This window comes from Oryctolagus cuniculus, chromosome 17 (assembly GCF_964237555.1).
Source record: "Oryctolagus cuniculus chromosome 17, mOryCun1.1, whole genome shotgun sequence".
NCBI lineage: Eukaryota > Metazoa > Chordata > Mammalia > Lagomorpha > Leporidae > Oryctolagus > Oryctolagus cuniculus.
In genome coordinates this window covers 68,210,564-68,224,315 of record NC_091448.1, presented here as the reverse complement: position 1 = coordinate 68,224,315, position 13,752 = coordinate 68,210,564, and the positions used below count along the sequence as shown (strand labels likewise).

Sequence of the window (13,752 nt, the reverse complement as noted above, 5' to 3'; positions counted from 1 at the left end):
AGCATTCTGTGGGAAACCCATTTCACAGATGAGGAAGTCGAGGCTCAGGGAGGTCAGGTGACTTTCCCAGAGTCACACACAGTGGTGGAGCTGGGACGCGGCCCCTGAGGGCTGCCTCCAGCGTTTGTCTGTTGAGTGTGTGTGTGTATGGGGGGGGGGGGGTTGAGAGGAGTCAGGCTGTGACAGGTGGGCCCGGCACAGGGCACCGACATGACACTTCGGAGGGTGCTGGCGATGAGTGAGTCGGGCCTGAGAGGGCACGGTGGCTGGTGTGTGAGCGGGCAGGCGGCTGCTCGGTCCCCAGGGTGTTTATGCCGTGGTGCTGGGCGTCTGAAGACGCACAGTGACTCTGCGTTCTCATTTCCAGACCATAAGCATGTTTGAGAGGAACATTGTCGACCTGGTGGGGCTCTTCATTGAGAACGTGCAAAGCCTATATCCTAGCTGCTGCGGCCCAGGGTAGGGAGGGCTGCCCTGGCCTCCAGGGGGAGTGAGGGCCAGGAAGGGTGAAGCAAACCCAGCAAGGACCCCTTGCCGGCAGCATCTGCAGGGTCATGCCCTCACCCCTCCCACCCAGTGCCCTAAGCTCCTCCCAATCAGTATCTTAGGCACCTCCCACTCAGTGCCCTAGGCACCTCCCACCCAATGCCTTAAGCTCCTCCCACTCAGTGCCCTAGGCACCTCCCACCCAGTGTCTCAGAGACCTTCCACTCAGTGTCCTAAGCTCCTCCTACCCAGTGTCCTAGGCACCTCCCACTCAGCCCCCTAAGCTCCTCCTACCCAGTGTTTAGGCACCTCCCACCCTATGCCCTAAGCTCCTCCCACCCAGTACCCTAGGTACCTCCCACCCAGTGTCTTAGAGACCTTCCACTCAGTGCCCTAAGCTCCTCCCACTCAGTCCCCTAGGCACCTCCCACTCAGCCCCCTAAGCTCCTCCCACTCAGTCCCCTAGGCACCTCCCACCCAGTGTCTTAGAGACCTTCCACTCAGTGCCTTAAGCTCCTCCTACCCAGTCCCCTAGGCACCTCCCACCCAGCCCCCTAAGCTCCTCCTACCCAGTGTCCTAGGACCTCCCACCCAGCCCCCTAAGCTCCTCCCACTCAGTCCCCTAGGCACCTCCCACTCAGCCCCTTAAGCTCCTCCTACCCAGTGTCTTAGGCACCTCCCACCCAGCCCCCTAAGCTCCTCCTACCCTGTGGGCAGTGAAGGCGATGAAGCCACCTTTGGCCCTGGCAGCCTGGCCCTGGCTGAGCCACTCGGCCTGCCATGCACCTGCTAGAGCCCCTACCCCCGCCCCGGCCGCCACCCCAGGGGCACAGGGCAGCCCCGGCCAGCTGTCCTGGGACCTTTGCTTGACTCCCGGCGGGACGATGGCGCAGTGTCGGGACCTGGAGAACCACCACCACGAGAAGCTGCTGGAGATCTCCATCAACACCCTGGAGAAGATGGTCAAGGGCGAGCCGGACGAGGACCTGCCCGACGACGTGCGAGCGGTGAGTGCGGCCGCGGGGGAGGGCCCCCCCCCCAGACAGGAAGCCCGCAGCAGGTGCCCGGTGGGGGCGCCGTCAGCCAAGGAGGGCGCGAGGAGGGGGTGGCGTCAGTTTTCCAGCAGGCCGGGGCTTCTGGAACTTTCTACAAGACACCACTACAAACGTGTCGCGTCTGAGGTGGCCCCCGCGTGCAGGTCGTCTTACTTTTAGCAGCATGGTTCCTGATGCAACGGGACGTTCTCCCGCTTCCCACCGGCCCGGTCCAGGGATGGACGTGGGCAGGAAGCGAGAGGCAGCCCAGGCTCCCCGCTCCTTGCCCGGGGCCTGTGCACGGGTGGGCCCAGCTGCAGACACAGCCCTGGCCTGTGTATGTGTTTGGGACAAAGCCCAGGCTTTGACAGGAAGGGCCCGGGGCCTGGAAGGTGTCCCAGCATGCCTGCTGCTGGCATTCCACATTCTCAGCTTCTCTCCCCTGCCCTGCTGGTCACGCCAAGCCCAGTCACCGCCACCCTGTGCGTTCAGCCCCAGAAGAACCCTCTCGGGCTGCCCTCCAGCCTGTGACACTGTTGCCTGCTAATGGCTTCCTGTGGCTCCTAGATCAAGCTCTTCCTGCAGCCCACCACACGCCGATGACCGGGCCTGCCCTGCGTCAGCAACTGCCTCTCGCCCTTCTCATGCCCGGTTCCCAGTGCCCCGGCCTGAGCCAGTCCCATCTCCCGGGCAGCTGAGAGTCCAGCTCTCCGGTGTGCTCTTCCTGTGGTCTCTGTGCCCCTGAGACCCCAGCTCCAGCGTCCGCCCCTTGGAGGAGACACCCTCAGGGTCTCTGTCTTGCATTGCCATCCCTCGCTGTCTGGTGTAGGTGGGTCTCCCTCTGTCTGTCTCTCTGTGCGGGCAGCAGGGCACGGGGCACAGCATGGAAGCCGGGAGGCGTCCCCAGATGGTGCAGGTGTGTGCACCACGCCCTCCTCTGTCACGTGCTCGGCTGATTCCTGCAGACACAGCCTCTGTCCCACGGTCCCAGACAGACAGACAGACAGACGCCCGACAGCATGGGGGACAGGGCTTCTCTGTCCCCGGCTTTGCCTCTCTCAGCCACGAACCACAGCTGAATGGTGCTGTGTGTTGTTGATGGCGGTGTTTTTAAGATTTATTTCTTGATTTGAAAGTCAGAGTTACACAGAGAGGGAGAGACAGAGAGTAAGATCGTCTATCCACTGGTTCACTCTCCAAGTGGTCGCAATGGCCAGGGCTGGGCCAGGAGCCTGGAACTCCATCCGGGTCTCCCACGTGGGTGCAGGGGCCCCAGCACTTGGGCCATCTGCTGATGCTTTTCCCAGGCCCTAGCAGGGAGCTGGATCAGAAGAGGAGCAGCCGGGACTCGAACTGGCGCCCACAGGTTATACTGGCACTGCAGGTAGCGGCTTTGCCTGCTACGCCACAGTGTTAACCCCAGCCGACTGCTGTGGGCCAGCAGAGGAGAGTGCCACCCTCCTGGAGCCGGGAGGCAAGGCTGCCCCAGAGAGAGCCCGCTCTGGAATCGTCCACACAGCAATGCCGACTGCCCCGCCCCGCCGCAGCTCTGTGACACCCAGTGGGTACAGGACAGACAGGTGCTCGCTCCCACGGCCGCAACACTGCCAGAAACATGGGTCCCGGAGGCCGAGGGCTGAGAACCAGGCCGGGCTGGTGCTTCCGGTGGCCAGCCCCCCTTCCCACCCATCTACCGCCGGCTCGTGAGGCCTGGGAACCCTGGGGTGGCACCTGCTGACCGAGGCAGCCGGCAGTGCAGAGCCCCCCCCCCCCACCGAGGGCCCCATGATCCGTGTCACTCACTGCACCCACAGAGGTGCTTCGGTAGGCACCTTGAAAACTGTCACTTTTGGGAGCATTTTGGATTTACGAATCCCCCCCCACACACACACACACATACACATACTGGGGATGTTCAAACTGGTAAAGTCTATGCAAATGATATTTCAAGAATCTCAAAAAAAAAAAAAAAAGCTTCAAAACTGGAAGCACTTCCGGCCTGGGCACTTTTGCATGGGGCATACCCGACCTGTCTATCACCCTTGTTTACAGATGAGGGACAGCAGGTGCACCTGGGGCTGGCAGAGGTCGGGCGTACTGGCCGAGGTGCCAGAGCTTTCAAGGACCAGGCTCTAGGGTGACTGAAGCAGAGCCTGGGCTGTTGTCACTGTAGAGCCACCACGGGGACCCTCACTGTGGACTCCAGTTTGGGGGGAGGCGTCCAGGCGCTGGACTTGAGCCCACAGGCCACTTGACCTCAAGTGAAACTGCACTTTTTTTTGTTTGTTTTTGAAAGTCAGAGTTAGAGAAGGAGAGGGAGAGAGAGAGAGAGAGAGAGAGAGAGAGAGAGAGAGAGGTCTTCTATCCGCTGGTTCACTCCCCAATTGGCCACAACTGCTGGAGCTGCGCTGATCTGAAGCCAGGAGCCAGGAGCTTCTTCCGGGTCTCCCATGCAGGTGCAGGGGCCCAAGGACTTGGGCCATCTTCCACTGCTTTCCCAGGCCACAGCAGAGAGCTGGATCAGAAGTGGAGCAGCCAGGACTCAAACTGGCGCCCATATGGGATGCGGACACTGCAGGGGGCGGCTTTACCCACTACGCCACAGCTCCAGCCTGACCCCAAGATTTTGCAACAATGTCCACTGTGCAAAAATTGAGCTCCTCTTACGTGGTGATGAGCGCCACCCGGTGGAGTCCCATGGATGAGGCCGTCTCTCAAGAAGGGATTTGTGTTCCTAGGGCTAGACTCGCCTGGAGCTGGCGGCCAGGGAGGGCCCAAGTGACTGCAGGCCTGAGGAGCCCCAGCCGGGCCCAGGAGGCTGCCTCCCTCCCCTGGCACAAGTCCCTGCCCCATCAGGCTGAGCGGCTCCTTTGTGGGTGGGGGTGAGGACTTGTGGGGTCCTGGGCGCCCTGGGGTGGGAGATGGATAGGATGACCTGATTGATTGCCGGCACCACAGGGGCTCTCCGGGGTGGGGGTGGGGTACCAGCTCTCAGAAGCGCCCCTGAGCAGTGGCTTGGGAAGACATGTATCTGCACAGCCGTGAGACCCAGACAGAGGGGGGGTGGCACAGCAGTGGCCCCTGCCTCGCCCCGGAACTCTGCAGCAGCTGCAGGGGAGTCTGGAACAGTCTCTCCGTAAGAACTACTCCTGGGCTGCTGTGGGTACGGGGGCATACTGGAGACCGGGGAGTGGGGCAGAGGAGGGGCGTGTCCAGCTCCCAGGGCACAGGATACCAGGACAGGCTCAGAGCCCCGGCAGGGCCTGCTGCTGCTCTACCTCGCAAGCAGGTTTTGGCGGGAGGAGCCAGGCCCTCCCTAACAACGCAGACTGTCTCGCAGGGGTGGGGAAGGGCTGGCCCACAAAGGGGGCTGGCACTATGGTGTAATGGGCTAAGCCTCCACCTGCAACACTGGCATCCCATAGGGGCGCCGGTTCGAGTCCCAGCTGCTCCATTTCCAGTCCAGTTCTCTGCTAATGCACCTGGGAAAGCAGCAGAGGATGGCCCGAGTGCTTGGGCCCCTACTACCCACATGGGTGACCCTGGCTCCTGGCTTCGGACTGGCCCAGCTCTGGCCATTGCAGCCATTTGGGGAGTGAACAAGCAGATGGAAAACCATCCTCCACCCCCACCACCCACCTCTGCCTTTCAAATAGATGTTTAAAAAAATAACAATAATTCCAGTATGAGCAGCAGAGGCCAGCCCGATCCCAAGCACAGCACAGTCCAGGAGAGAACAGAAGTGGCCGCCCCCTCCAGGTCACCTGGAGACCAGAACTGACAGCTCCCATTCCTACCTAACCGCCTTGGTCCAGGCTGCCTTCATTGGCCCCTTACAAACGGCACGCAGGCCATGGTATCCAAGCAGGCTGCCGGCCGGGCGCATGGCCTCTCCAGAGCCCCTCTCTGCGCTCGGGCTCCGGGGGAGACCCATCGCTCCGCCTGGCTTCAGAGGGCAGCCACGACGACCCACTTCCCAGGGTGAAGGAGGAGCCGGGAGGACGGATCGACGCGCTGGCGGCTATTTCTAGAATAACCAGGACGCCCACTTCTGAGCCCTTGCCTGAGGCTCTTGGTGGGCAGATGGCACACTTGTTCTTTTTTCATTTTCATGTGAAAGGCAGAGACAGAGAGAGAGCAAGAGAGGGAAACGGTGGGGTGATCAGTATACTGGAGCACTCCCCGCGAAGACCCACGACGGGCTGGGCCAGGCCAAAGCCGCGAGCCCAGGATTCGATCCTGTCCCTCCCCAGCCCAGCCACCAGCCTGTAGCAGACGCGCAGAATCGGCCAATGTCTACATCAGCTCCAGCATCATGGAAGAGATCCGTGAAACATAGTCAAGAGCAGAGGCCTGGTCGGGGTCAAAAGCCACAGTCCTGAAGGATGTGGAGCACAGACGTTTCTGGAAAGAGCAGGCAGGGGTCCTGGCAGTCCAGGCACAACAGGCAAAGCTCCTCAGGCTGAGACAGGCAGGTTGGGCTCTTGGCATGTGCCAGGGGAGTCCCCGGCCGCAGAGGCAGCTGTGGGGCGTGCAGGTGATGACGGGGGAGCAGCAGGGCCCTCCATGGGGACAGCCCCCGACCCAGGCTCTGCTTCTCCGGGATCTGAGATCGCACTGGCTTCGGGCTGGGGAAGAGGGAGGAGAGCAGGTTCTGGGTCCCCGCCAGCCTGTGTCCCGCCACGCCTGCCCATCCCCGGGGCTGTGGGCAGACAGGGAAGTCTGTAGTGTCGTCGGGTCATTCCACACTCACCGTTGCCGGCACAAGCTTCGTGCCACGACACCTTCAGGGTTGCAGCGTTTGACACTGATGTGCTGGGATCCGGATCTGAAAAATGTGCTCTCTCATCTGTCGTCTGCTGTGAGTCTCAGCGGTCGGTTCTGATGCTCACAAACTGGGTTTCACCTCCCTCCCTCCCTCCCTTTCTCTCCCTCCCTCCCTCCTTCCTTTCTCTCCCTCCCTCACTCCCTCCTTCCTTTCTCTCCCTCCCTCCCTTCCTCCTTCCCTCCTCTCTCCCTCCTCCCTCCCTCCCTCCCTTCTCCCTTCCTCCTCTCTCCCTCCTTCCTTTCTTTCTCCCTCCCTCCCTTCCAAAATGCAGGTTCCTGGGTTCCACCCTCTGACCCACTCAGTTGGATCCCCTGTGGAATCTGCATCTCCTGCAAGTCTACAGGCGAGCCTGTGTGCACCTGTGGATCTGAGCCAGGGCTGTCCACCTCTCACGTTGTGCCGGGGACCCCTTGGCAGGCCGGTGAAGCCTACAAACCCGAAGATCTCTGAAGGCAGAGAATGGAACACGTGAGATTTCAGAGGACGCCGATTTACGTTGAGAACTAAGGATCAACATGTGAAACAAAACCAACGTGTGATCAGTGGCGCACGGCTGCCTTGCCTCCCCTCCCCTCGCCGATGCATTACATAGCAAGGCCAGGCAGCAAGCCGAACGACCAGGAGAGTTTGGAGGGAACGTGGAGTGGTGACAATTCCAGGTGCCTGCCGCCTCCACCACGCGACGTGATTTGGAAGCCGCCCCGCCCGTGGTGGCCTGGGACCTGTCTTCGTAACCCAAGGAAGGCACTGCAGACCTGGACGTCCACCTTCCCCCCTCTTTGATTTCATGAGCCCCTCGCCAGCCACAGAGTACAGGTTAGGTGCCGGTAGCCCGCGTGGGGGGATGGACGGCGTGCGTGCAGGAGCTTGGGGATGTATGTCAGAGCCTACTGTGGGTGTGCGTGCATATGTGCACGCCCACACCTCCGTGATATTTCTGCCGCTGTGCCTGAAGGAGACTGAAGACGGGCTATTTAAAGTCACTCACGGTCTCGGTGGGAAGAAGCGCAGCTAGCCAGTGTATTTAAAGACAGAGCCTCAGCCAAGGCTGAGGTCAAGTTCAAGGCCTAATCACGAACACGAAGGCATCTAAGACACGTGCTGGGCTCTGAGGGCCAGTCCCCTGCCTCCATGAGAAGAGGGAGACCCTGGAACACGCACCCCTCGGCGAGTGAGCTCCCAGTTCTGTAACAGAACGTCACAGCCGTCACGCTGACCTGGATGGGTTTCCAAGCAGGTGCTACCAGCCAGGCCATAAAAAAACCAACAAAAAATAGCAGTGTTTTCCAGCACAGGCTCTGCAAAGCACGGGTCTTGGAAATGATGCTCTGTAACTTTATTTTATTTTTTTTTTGTGGGTTTTTTTTTTTTTTGGTGGTTCAATGAGTTTGAGAGTCGGCTGAAAAACAAGCAGGTGAGGCAGCCTGTTCCGTCGTGTTCAGCTCAGCAGTTTCTTGCCCTCGTTGGTATCTGGAATCTCCTGGCACCTTAAAGAAACACTTGATAAAAATTACCCACCTCGCCAAGGGTCTGATTTAACGGGGCTGCAGGGGGCCTGGTCGAGGCATCATTAGCCAGAGACCTTGTCTCAGGTTCCCAGGGCTGCCGTAACCAAGGACCACCAGCTGCTCGGCTAAGAACAGCAGAAATCTCTTCTCTGCCAGCTCTGGGGGCTGGCAGTCTGAAATCCAGGCGTGCAGGGGCCCACGTGTGGCACAGCGGCTTAGGCTGCTGTCCATCTGTGTCCCGGCTGCTCTGTTTCCAGGCCAGCTCCTGGCTAATGACCCTGGGAAGGCAGCAGAAGATGGCCCAAGTGCTTGGGCCCCTGTCACCCACGTGGGAGACGTGGATGGAGCTCCTGGCCTCCATCTATGGCCTGGCCCAGCCCTGGCTGTGGCAGCCATTTAGGGAGGAACCAGGAGAAGATATCTCTCTGTCTTCCTTTCTGTGTCGCTCTGCCTTTAAAAATAAATACATAAATCTTAAAAATAAAAAGAGACCAAAGGGAGATTCTGGTCCACACCTCTCTCCCGGATTCTGATGGTGGCTGGGACTCCTAGATCTTTCTTGGCTTGTGTCTTCCTTGGCTTCTCTGTGGCTGTGTCACTCCACTCTGCCTCCTCCATCACACGGCCTCCACCGTGCGGTCTCTCTGTTCACCTTATAAGCGCACCTGTCACGTGTGGTGAAAGGGCCACCCTACTGCACACAGCACAATGTCCTCTTCCCTTGATGGCATCGTCGAGGGAGCTGTTTCTAAATGCGGCCACAGACCCAGGCACTGGGGGCTAGGACTTCCCTGCCTGTATCTTTTGGGGGATACCAGTCAGCCCCCACCAGACTCCCTTTACCCAGAATTCCTGGGCTCTGCTCAGAGAAATGCTGCCCACTGGAATTTTAAATTCCGAGCAAGCTTCCTGTAAAATCGCCAAGATGAATTGGTTCCACAAGCAATTCCCCCGGGGGCAGACCTTCTGAACTGTGTCTGGAACGGCCGGGCAGCAGGTTGCCAAAGAGGGCGCTCCTGCGCAGATGATGTTGTTTTTGGAGTGGGCGATCTCAGAGCCGTCGTCTGCAGTCTGCAGGAGCAGCCACCAGCAGGGAGGGGTCCGCTCACCTGGGACCAGCTGGGCAGGTGCAGGCGTGGAAGAGCAAGGTGCAAAACGCAACCCTCGCTCAGTCCCCTAACTGTTCCCTACGCTGCAAGCGACTGAGTTCTATCACCTGGTTTTTTGGGTAGTGTTTGATCACAAAATTAATTTGGCAGTTGAAGAGAGAGAGAGAGAGACAGACAGACAGACACCATCTGCTGGTTCCCTACTCAGATGCCTGCGATAGTCAGGGCTGGTCTGGGATTGCGCCTGGAGCCTGGAACAAGCCAGATCTGCCACGTGGTGGCTGGGACCCGATTACTCGCCCCGTCACCGCCGCTCCAAGGATCGGCATTAGCAGGAAGCCGGAGTCGGGAGCCATGTGGAGAGGCAGGAGTGGCACCGAAGTCCACGCTGGCTCTGAGGGTTCTTTTCCATCGCTCCACGGCACGCGTCTGAAAATAACGATACGCTCGCAGCACAGGACTGCTGAGAATTCAGCGAGGTGCGGGTTCCAGTGCTTGGGAATGAAATGTCTGGGGAAGAACGGGATCACTACAGGGGTGACGGAGCCCACTGCCGGGGGCGTTGTCAGCCCGGTCGTGGGCGCTGGCCCCGGGGCAGCATTTTGAAGTCAAGTCCATGGCCGCCTGCCTGCCCACTTCCCACTGTACAGCCTCACTCTCCTTAAACCTCACCTGCCCTTGCTAAATGTGGCTCTGTGGTTGACCTGCTGCGCGTCTGCTTGTGGTTTGGGCTGTGCAAAGTGGAGCTGCTGATGGCAACAGTTGCTTCTCAGGGTTGGAGAGGGGCTCCGCTCGGGAAAGGGGAGGAAGCCAGGCCTTCCTGCCATCGGAGGACTGAGCCCTGGCCGGGGGCGTGGCGGGGTTGGGAGTGCTGAGGACCTGGTGCCATCCCGCTTGCCCTCGGGGAGACCGTTCTCGAAAGCCTTGGCCCTGAGAATACTCCAGGGCTTCCGGGGAGCTGGAGACGCAGGTGGTAGCTGGGAACAGAGTGCTGGGGGCAGCCAGCAGGGACACGGCGCCTTCCCTGCACTGGGAGCTGCAGGAGGGTGATGTCAAAGGAGAGGGGAGGGGCCGGAGTGCTGGTGCAGCCGCCACAGGCGGTGACACCTGCATCCCACAACCATTGGAGTCCCCACTGCTCCACTTCTGATCCAGCTCCTTGCTAATATGCCTGGGAAAGCAGTGGAGGATGGCTCAAGTGCGTGGGCCCCTGCACTCTGAGCTCCTGGCTCCTAGTTTCTGATGTGCTGAGCAACCATCTGGGGAGTGAACCAGCGGATGGAAGATCTCTCTCTCTCTCTCTCTCTCTCTCTCTCTCTGTGTGTGTGCGTGCATGTCTACCTCTCTGTAACTCTTTCAAATAAACAAATCTTTTTTTTTTTTTAAATAAGCAGCAGGAAGGCTTGGGGAGACCTCCTGGTAGGTGGTTATTCATGGAGAGTGGAGGCTGGGTCTTGCCTCTGAGAGTGAGGCTCTCCTCAACAGGTGCAGCACGAACTTGGAGGGGCGAGGTCTCTGGGAACAGAGCTCCATGGGCTTCCTGGCTTCTGTCCCGTCCACCCCTGCCCGAGTCACCTGGGGCCACTACCCATGACTCAGTACAAAGGTCACCTCTGCTGGTATCCAGGCACTGCAGACAGATCAGGGAAAAAGAGAATTCAGAGAGGTGCTACGTTGGCTCCCAAGTTTTTGAAATCCATGCAAGGTTTATTTCATAATATGCATTTCCAGGATTTTTTAGGTGAAATTTAGTTATTTGAAAGGGAGGGAGAGAGGAAAGGCAGAGGGGAGAGAGAGAGAGAGAGAGAGAGAGAGAGAGAGAGAGAGACTTCCACTGCACTGCTTCATTCCCCAGGTGCCTGCAACAGCTGGGACTAGGCTGAGCTGAAGCTGGGAGCTGGGAATTCAGTCTGGGTCCCCACGTGGGTGGCAGGGCCCCCGCTGCTTCAGCCACCACCCGCGCCTCCCAGAGCATGCGTTAGAAGGAAGGAAGCTGGAACTGGGAGCAGAGCAGCGCCTGGGCCCAGGTACTCAGCCATGGAGTGCAGGTGTCTCTTAGGAACTCTACGGACACCTGGACGACAGGGCTTGGCACTTCCTTGGATCTGCCAGGAGGAAAGACTTTAGTAACTCGTAAGCTGAGCTTGGGTGTTTCCTGTTGGAAACGGTTGGGACGAGGAGGGCTTCATATACTTGCATAGGCATAATGAGATATCTTGGGCACAGGGCCCAAAACTAAGCAAGAAATTTGTATATGTTTCATAGACACGTTATGGATATAGCTGAACGCAATTTGATGCACTATTTTAGATAATTTTCTACATAGAACAAAGGGTATGGACTGGACCCATCACAATTATGTCTTCATGTCAACACTCAAAAATCTTGACATGGAAGTTTCTGGACTTTGGAATGTTCTGGATTCGAAGGGCTCAACCCGAGTCATCCTTTCTTTGCGGCGGATGGAGGAGGCCTAAGGAACCTGGAGTGGTGAGTGAGGAAGAGCCCGGGGCTCCCATCCTCCGCGCCTTTCACCGCTGTGCACCTGTCTTCATGCTCACCTGGAAGCCGAGCTATTGGTAAAGACACCCTGCAGGTCTGGAATCAGAGGGTCTGTGTCCCGTCTCCTGGTGACGGGGGCAGCGTGTGCGACAAAGGCCCACTGCCTCTTGCAGAAACACAAACAAACAAGACGCACAGACAAGCAGCTTGCTCAACTTCACTTGGTCCTTCCTCTGCAGTTAAAGTTTTAAGAAATCAATACCTGGGGCCAGAGCTGTGGTGCAGCGGGTTAATGCCCTGGCCTGAAGCGCCAGCATCCCATATGGGCACAGGTTCAAGTCCTGGCTGGTCCTCTTCCGATTCAGCTCTCTGCTGTGGCCTGGGAAAGCAGTAGAAGATGGTCCAAGTCCTCGGGCCCCTGCGCCCACGTGGGAGACCTGGAGAAAGCTCCTGGCTCCTGGCTTCGAATTGGCACAGCTTTCTGGCTGTTGCAGCCATTTGGGGAGTGAGCTGGTGGATGGAAGTTCTCTCTCTACCTCTCTCTGTAAGTCTTTCAAATAAATAAAAATAAATCGTTGTAAGAAAAAGAATCAACACGTGCCCAGGCCCCACGCAAACGAGGGAGCCAGTGCAAAGAGGGAAAGATACTAAGGCAGGGAAGGAGGAGAGGGCTCTGTGGGTACTTAGGAGCCTGGAGAGCCCAGGCCCAGCAGCCCTGCAGGTCTGACCTCCTCGTCGCCGCCTTCCGGGGTGAGTCGCGTCTTAGGGGGTGTGAATCCCCCTCTCTCCTTCGGAACATTTTCTCGCGGAGTGGGAACGACTGCATAAGCCAAGCCCGTTCTGTTGTGGCAATGTTTCCCAGCTGCTCACAATTTATTTCCGGCTCCTCAGTACTTGTTTACTGTCCAGGAGGAACGAGCCAGCGCTCAGTACAAAGGTCACCGAGGAAAGATCTCGGACAGGGGGCGGGCCGTGGCCACCGGGCTGCTGGGCTCCTCTGGGCTCTTCTGCAGAGGGGACCGACCAGGCGCTCATTAGCCCAGCCCTGGATCCCTGGGGAGCTCCAGCCCTGGTCTCTGCTCTCTGCCCGCTCCCTGCCCCTCCCAACAGCCAGGATGGTTAGTTAACCTTAGCAACCAGTTGTCTACGCAAGAACCTCAGCTTCCCGGCTCTCGCAGCGGCTGTGTGACAAGTCAAGGTTACCTTGCAGAACGAGCAGGAGGGGCGAAATGGATCCATCGACACGATGTGAGTCAGCCCCGTGACGTCATCCGGGGCTCAGCCGGATCCCATTAATTTTGACTGTGTGAGCGCATCACCCGTCGGAGAGAGACAGCCGGCGACGGAGCGCATGCGGAAGCGCACACACGGACACGCGCTCGCCGCCGCCACCCGGCCACGCGTGCACTCCTATTATTAGCGCAGCGAGTCGGTGTGGAGAGGGATTTTTCTGACAGCGTTAATGAGGGTGACCTTCAGGTGGGGGTGCACAGGCTGCAGGGGAGGGGAGGGAACGGAGACCTTGACATTCGTCTCTCTGGAAGGCATGGTGGGGCTCACGGGATGAGGCCTCTGCCCTCCCCGCGTGTTCCCCCGAGGCCTCTTTTCCGCGTGCCCTTAGCTTGCCTGCCTCCGGCTCTGGGTTTGAGAAGCCAGGCATGCAGGTCACCCCCAGGCCTGATGGCCAGCTTCCTCCGCCTTATCTGCGTTCTCTGGTTCCCTGTCGTCCGAGAAGGCCTGTAGGGGGCGCCATTCAGACTCCTGGGACGGGCCTGTCCTGGGCGAAGGGCCCTGCGGTTGGACCTGCACGGGGCATGAGTCCCAGTGTTTTTCTAGTTCTTCCTCTAAAAAAACGGGACTAAGAAAACCCAACCAGCCTGCACACACACAGCTGCACAGGCTGGGCGCTGCACCACTCAAGGGGGCACAGCGACTAGGGGGCACGGCGGTGGGGGCCCTGGAGCTGTGCAGAGCAGGGGTGCTGCCTGCCTGCCTGCCTGTCTCAGAGCTAGCTGATGGTCCCGTGAGACAACCCACGGTTACTGCCTCCTGCTCTTGGTTCTTCTGATTTCCGTAGAATGTGACCCGGGGCCCCCTGGCTCAGGGTGGGAGCCTATGTGCCTCCTGTTTTTTTTTTTTTTTTTTTTTTTTTTTTTAACTTGAGAGGCAGAGTTAGAGAGAGAGAGAGAGATCTTCCATCTATCTGTTGGTTCACTCCCCAGATGGCTGCAACAACCAAGGTTGAGCCAGGCTGAAGCCAGGAGCCAGGAGCTTCTTCCGGGTCT

General features: G+C 58.9%; 1 protein-coding gene across 1 annotated transcript in view; it reads left to right on the top strand.

Moving 5' to 3' along the window:
* The window catches only part of LOC100339879 (dynein regulatory complex subunit 3), a 29,024-nt gene extending 25,300 nt beyond the window's left edge, over positions 1-3,724 (top strand). Inside the window, 2 exon segments of the mRNA XM_070061788.1 lie at positions 368-435; positions 1,370-3,724. Of these exon segments, the coding sequence (XP_069917889.1) occupies positions 368-435; positions 1,370-1,700 (399 nt within the window). The 3' untranslated portion in view covers positions 1,701-3,724.
* Positions 3,725-13,752: the final 10,028 nt, after the last annotated feature.